General features: G+C 34.9%; 1 protein-coding gene across 1 annotated transcript in view; it reads right to left on the reverse strand.

The window, feature by feature from the left end:
- LOC137652219 (hemocytin-like) overlaps positions 1-7,500 on the reverse strand; it is a 298,302-nt gene that overhangs the window by 165,381 nt on the left and 125,421 nt on the right. Inside the window, 5 exon segments of the mRNA XM_068385448.1 lie at positions 1-47; positions 1,531-1,701; positions 3,418-3,529; positions 4,137-4,333; positions 4,999-5,191. The exon segment at positions 1-47 is cut by the window's left edge and continues 206 nt beyond it. Of these exon segments, the coding sequence (XP_068241549.1) occupies positions 1-47; positions 1,531-1,701; positions 3,418-3,529; positions 4,137-4,333; positions 4,999-5,191 (720 nt within the window).

Consider the following 7,500-nt stretch of genomic DNA (forward strand, 5'->3'; position numbering starts at 1 on the left):
GCTGTTGCCACATACCTGGTATTTCTGTCCGCCCGTGCAGTGGATGCCTGGAATGCAAAGTTAGATTATGAGGTTTTGCCTGGAATGAGATGTTGGATTCTGAGGTTTAGCCTGGAATGAGATGTTGGATTCTGAGGTTTAGCCTGGAATGAGATGTTGGATTCTGAGGTTTTGCCTGAAATGGAGTGTTAAGTTCTGAGGTTTAGCCTGGAATGAAATGTTAGATTGAGAGGTTTTTGCCTGAAATGAGATGTTAGATTTTGATGTTTTTGCCTGGAATATGTTAGATTTTGATGTTTTTGCCTGGAATGAAATGTTAGGATCTGAGGGTTTGCCTGGAATTGTGTAATTTTTCATTTTGGCAACGTTCATTTCGTTTGAAAAAAATCAAAGCAAAATTTTCAGATAATGAGTATTCCTCGATCGAACTAGATCCATAAAAATAATTAATCCTTACAAATACAAATAAATCAAAGTAGTGTGTTTATCTACAAGAAATGAAATAAATTCAGGTTCATTGTTATCTTTTTGGAACGAACTAGCCATAAGAATTAATTTCTCATCAAAACTGGCATTGCAACAGATCGCTATCAACAAATTCCTATGAGAAACAGACACAAGACCAAAGGCAAAAGTTCATCTGAAGTGTTTGTCGGCACAACCGCATCCTTGGTGATATCTTTAAGCAAATCATCTCTGAAATCATTCCTTTGGTTATGGAGAATCAGGAGACAGAAATGTTGAAAAAAGGTCCTTGTAACGTAATATGAATGGGAGAGAAAACCAATGACAGCTACCAATGACAATAACAATAATAATAGTAATAACAAATATTTACAATGACGGTCAATTGTTTTTCTGAATGGCAAAAAAAAAAAAAAAAAAAAAAAAAAACGGCAATGAGAAAATTGGCAAGCCCTCTGGAACGAGCAATTTTTCCCAAGAATTCAAACACACGACACTTTTTGGTGACTATAATCATAATATGTTTTTTTATTTACTTTTTGTGAGGCTAAAAGTGAAAGGAAGATGTCTGTATGGGAAGACCGCACACGAGGCTCTGTGGTGTGAAGCCCTCAGAGTAAATAGCTTCTTTTTATTCAGTTTATTTTTATATATTTTACTTTATTATTGGCTATGGCCAATAGCCCTGAGCTACTGTTCAGGTAGTTTGTTTTCAAGGTTTAATGACAGAAAGTGAATTATCTAGTCCTCTTTCTTTGTTGAATCTTCAAGAAGCCGACTTTTCATAAGTGATCGATTGATTGATTTTCAGTTTTTTTGGCATTGCATATGTGAAAGACGCCCATTAACGTATAAATTCTTGAAAAAAACAATTTTCCTATCATTCCATTAACAGAAAAGATTTTCATATATGACTGACTGATTAATTTTGAGTTTTTTTGGCATTTCTTATATGAAAATACCCTCATTAACGCATATTTTCTTGAAAAATCATATTTTTCTAACATACCATTTTCACCCACCCCTACCAAAAGAATAAAAAACTCAAAATAAAATTCAACTTACCACATTCGCGAACTTCAGCTCGCCAGTCGACGATGATGCCCTTGCGCGCGCACTCCTTGCTGTAGGCGGCCAGGATGGGGCACAAACAACCGTCCAGTTTCGTCTCGCAAGAACACATATCATACAGACAGTCACGATGGTAAGGCTCCACGTCCACCTCCAAGTGACAACCTGAGATTAGAGAGGTTTTGAAACGAGAGTATAAAGAGAAACAGATTATGAAACGTCGGTATAAAGAGAAACAGATTTTGAAACGACAGTATTAAGAGAAACAGATTTTGAAATGACAGTATAAAGAGAAACAGATTTTGAAATGACAGTATAAAGAGAAACAGATTTTGAAACGACAGTATGAAGGGAAACAGATTTTGAAACGACAGTATTAATACAAACAGATTTTGAAACGATAGTATCAAGAGAAACAGATTTTAAAACGACAGTATTAAGAGAAACAGATTTTGAAACGACTGTATGAAGAAAAACAGATTTTGAAACAACAGTATTAAGACAAACAGATTTATAAACGACAGTATCAAGAGAAACAGATTCTGAAACGACAGTGTTAAGAGAAACAGATTTGAAACGACGATATTAAGAGAAACAAATTTTGAAAAGACAGTATTTAGAGGAACAGATTTTGAAACAACAGTAGTAAGAGAAACAGATTTTGAAACAACAGTATTAAGACAAACAGATTTTGAAACGACAATATTTTGAGAAACAAATTTTGAATAGACAGTATTGAGAGAAACAGATTTTGAAACAAAAGTATTAAGAGAAACAAATTATGAAAAAACAGTATGAAGAGAAACAGATTTTGAAATGACAGTATTAAGAGAAACAGAATTAGAAATGACAGTATAATGAGAAACAGATTTAGAAACGTCAGTATTAAGAGAACCAGATTTTGAAACGACAGTATTAAGAGAAACAGATGTTGAAACAACGGTATTAAGACAAACAGATTTAGAAACGACAGTATTAAGAGAACCAGATTTTGAAATGACAGTATTAAGAGAAACAGATTTTGAAACAAAAGTATTATGAGAAACAAATTATGAAAAAACAGTACTAAGAGAAACAGATTTTGAAACGACAGTATTAAGAAAAACAAATTTAGAAACGACAGTATAAAGAGAAACAGATTTAGAAACGTCAGTATTAAGAGAACCAGATTTTGAAACAAGAGTATTAAGAGAAACAGATTTTGAAACGACAGTATTAAGAGAAACAGATTTTGAAACGATGGTATAATGAGAAACAGATTTGAAACGACAATATTAAAAGAAACAAATTTTGAAAAGACAGTATTTAGAGAAATAGATTTTGAAACAAAAGTATTAAGAGAAACAAATTATGAAACAACAGTATTAAGAGAAACAGATTTTGAAACGACAGTATTAAGAGAAACAGGTTTAGAAACGACAGTATAAAGAGAACCAGATTTTGAAACGACAGTATTAAAAGAAACAGATTTCGAAACGACAGTATTATGAGAACCAGATTTTGAAACGACAGTATTAAGAGAAACAGATTTTGAAACGACAGTATAAAGAGAAACAGATTTTGAAACAATAGTATTAAGACAAACAGATTTAGAAACGACAGTATTAAGAGAAACAAATTTTGAAACGACAGTATTAAGGGAAATAGATTTTGAAAAGACAGTAGGCTATAAAGTGAAACAGATATCAATACCATCTTAGTAAGAACTGTATCTTTACAAAGTAGGTTGGTTACACTGAGGAGTTGACCTCACGAAAATATCTCATTTGCGACAGTATAAACATGAGAAAAAAATCCAAGACACCATAGAGACAGCCAACGAAACTACTCTAATGGTAACCTTTTTCAGGTAATAATAATTAAAAAAATGCCATTCCTTACTAGAAAAGAGGCTGGATTTCAGTCGGGCACAATACTTTTCAGCAACAGCCTTGTTCTGTACGTGGCGGTCACAGGGGCGGGTCTCTTCCGTTATAGGCTGATCGGGACATTTCTGAAGTCAGGAGAAAACATAAACAGTTGTTAATGTTAAAAGAAATTATTTAACTGAGGGTTGTGGTGGCCAAAAGGAAACGTCCCTGCCTGGGGATCTGCTGGACTGGGGTTCGAGACAGGTTCTAGTTCTACAGTTTCTTGTAGGTTCTGCAACCTCGCAATCCTTATGAGCTAAGGATGAGAATTTTAAGATGGCCTATAGGTCTACCTGCTGAGTCACCAGAAGCCCTTGCCTAGCCCTCCCTAGTACTAGCTTGAGTGGACAGTAGGCTTGGGCGGTGATATATATGTACAAAGACCAGTTTCCAGGGCATTGCCCTGCTAGACCACTGCTACTGTTCCTTGCCTCTGCTGTTCATGAGCTGTTCATGAATGACCTTTAAACATTTTAGAGTTCAAAACCTCGACTTAATTGGCGATTGTTCATAGAAGCTACTTGTTATGAAGAAATTTAGTATAGATCTATTAAAATTATACTTTTAAAATTAAGTAGAGGCATTATTGATCCCAAGATACAATATATGAAAAGTTAAGAGCTCCGCAACTAGTTATAAAAGCATCACCATCTGCAAACCCAAAGATCAAAGCTTAAAATGAACACCCACCTCAGACGTCTTCCATTTGTTAGCAAACGCCACAGGATTCTGTTCGACGTCCCCTTCAGGAGTCAAGAAGTCGTCCCTCTGGTTGTCGGTAAACGTGCCGCACAGCCCTCCGGTCTGGCCCCGGAACTCTGCCGGAGCGTCAACGTAGACTCGAGTTTGGCCGTCCCACCAAACGCTGAGGCCGTTTGGTAATTCCACTGTTGAGATACAATTCAGGTGATGGGTTAAGGATATTAAAGAAGTGATGATTACGATGCTAAGGCAAAAGGAATTTTTTATTATCTGATAGGAGAATTAAACGATACGGGAAATAACATTTTGTAAGTTACTGGAACATGTTAGTAATATGAGAAATCTTGTATATCTATCTATATATCTATCAATCTATCTATCTATCTATTTATCTATCCCAGGCTGGGATCGATCCGCTGCCTTACGAATGCTAGGCGAACACGTTCCACTGTACTATAGTCGCCGCAGAGATTCCGGGTAAAATAAGCCCCACCCCTGATGACGTCATAGCCAATCACGTAGTCTCTCCTACAAATTTCAAACGACACTAAATTATAATCACTTGAAGGGGATGTGTTATGATCGTTCGTTCGTTCGTTTTAGATTGATCATGCCCATATAAAAGGCGGGTCACGGGCTCTTGCGTTGTGCTGTGACTGCTGTTAACGCGCAAGCAAGCAAGCAATAGAGCGACTTAATAGAAGGTGCAAGCCATGGGCTCTTACACGGGAGACAACGTGATTGGCTATAACGTCATCATGGGGTGGGGCTTATTTCGGCCTGAATCTCTGAGCGACTATTGCCAGGAGGCTAGTACACTAAAAAACCGATTGAGGAACGGGCTACGTACCCATGATGAACAAGCTGGACACCTTCTTAATGTAGACTCCGCGAATCCAGGTGGGGAGTTCCTGCAGCTCCACGCCGTTGAGCGTCACCTCCCGATCCTGCTTCAGCACGACGACAACGCTGTCCACTCTGACGGTGACCGATTTGGTGCAGGAGGGGAACTGACCCACGACCGAGGCTGGGAAGTTCATGCTCTGAGGAAACAGAAATCGGAGATATGTCAGTGAAGTTGATTTGGGATTTGAGGGGTGAGGAATTCCTGAAAATTGGTAAGTCGTTTGTTGTTATGGAGCTCGTGCTTCTCTGATGGCAAATACTGCCATATGTAAACACAAATGCGATATATATATATATATATATATATATATATATATATATATATATATATATATATATATATAAATATACACACACATATATATATATATATATATATATATATATATATATACAGAGAGAGAGAGAGAGAGAGAGAGAGAGAGAGAGATACAATATATATATATATATATATATATATATATATATACATATATATATATATATATATATATATATATATATGTGTGTGTGTATGTATGTGTGTGCATGACTGCTTAGAATATAGATGCTTGATACTTCTGGTAACAGTTTTAATGGGAAAACACATCATAATATATAATTACACACACAGACACACATATACATATTTATAAAAATATGTGTGTGTGTGTTTTATGTGTAATATATATATATATATATATATATATATATATATATATATATATACGTATATGTATATACATATACATGTATATATATAAACGTGTATATATATAATATATATATATATATATATATATATATATATATATATATATATATATATGTAGATATATAACATATATATATATATATATAATATATACATATTTATATATACATATATATATATATATATATATATATATATATAAACCATATAGAAATATCATACAAAATACTGATAAAGGTCGGTATAAAATCATTGCTTTCATAATTAAACATAAAATGGTAAACAAAGCTGTCAAAATATTTGTTCCCTCAAGTAACAAATCCCTCCTTCTTCTAGAAATGAACAATAATTGGACAAAGGAAATATGAAAGCGGGAAAGGAATTCCGAAGTCTTCGGCATCGAGAAGTCAATTTCCTTTTAATATTTCACTGCAATATCATTCAAATTTATGAAAATTATATCCATGTTATACGGACTGAAATAATATACAGCCGAAGTGTTGCAAAACGGATACAATTTATATTTGTGTTTTTTATCTTATGGCTAATAATTTTTTACTTACATAACAGAAAGATATAAGAAGTTGAATTTCGATGTTTTCAAGCATTGAATAAAACCGTAATTAATATGGGATGAAAATCTTCCTCTTTAGCACTGAAGAAGTTATTTCTTTTGTAATATTAGCAATGAATTTATTTATGGCTAACTACGTTTTTTTTTTTTTTTTCAAAAGTCCTTACTACTCAAATTAATTTCAATTGCGTCCGTATTATTCATATATTGCTACGAAAATATTCACTCAATTTGCATGGCGAACAACAAGGTTCTTTTCTATGTAATTCAACAACAATTCTAGTCCACTGCAGGACAAGGCCTCAAACATGTCCTTATTCATGTCTGGGGTTTGGCTAGTTTTCATCACCTCGCTGGGCAGTGCAGATTGGTGATGGTGGGAGATTTCCGTCTGATCGCTCAAAGTAAAGCAACCTAGTATGGGTGGCCCTAGCTAGTACAGCTTTGCTGATCATGGTGATACACAAACCCTTTTACCACGTTAAGGTATCACTACTTCGAAGGGTTTATGTAATTAACTTGTTTACAAATGGGTACCCGTTATTAACGGATCCCTAAATATTTCCTCGTTTCTCATTTCCCCTCAGTAAATACGTTAATAACGTTACATTTCCTGCGCCAAAAAAAAGAAAAAAAGAAAAAAAAGCTTACTGTAATTGAGGAAGAGCGTAATGACCTTTAAAATCTTAATATAAAGGTCAGGCACGTTCTCAGTGAAACCATAAAGATCCTGTACCCGTTCGTCTTCGAGAGAGAGAGAAGGATCGTGGGAATATTCCAGACATAAATGCAATGGAATCGTGCTTACCTTTAAAAACTGAGGGCTGACTGATCACACCTTTCACCCTCTCTAAGGTGCGCAGAAAGAAGGACGCAGATTCATAATGGTGTGATTCTGTGGTTTATGCATAACAGGCAAACTTGTTTTTTTCTTACACATTCACACGTATACATATATACATACATACATGCATATACTTATGTAAATATATATATATATATATATATATATATATATATATATATATATCTGTGTGTATGTGCGTGTGTGTGTAAATCTACATAAAACGACAACAACAAATTCAGCCGTTTCTCGTCCACTGCATAACAAGGGACTCAGGCATGTCCCTATTCATGTCTGGGGTTTGGCGTTTTCATCACTGTGCTAGCCAACTGCG

This window comes from Palaemon carinicauda, chromosome 13 (genome assembly GCF_036898095.1).
Source record: "Palaemon carinicauda isolate YSFRI2023 chromosome 13, ASM3689809v2, whole genome shotgun sequence".
NCBI classification, from domain to species: domain Eukaryota; kingdom Metazoa; phylum Arthropoda; class Malacostraca; order Decapoda; family Palaemonidae; genus Palaemon; species Palaemon carinicauda.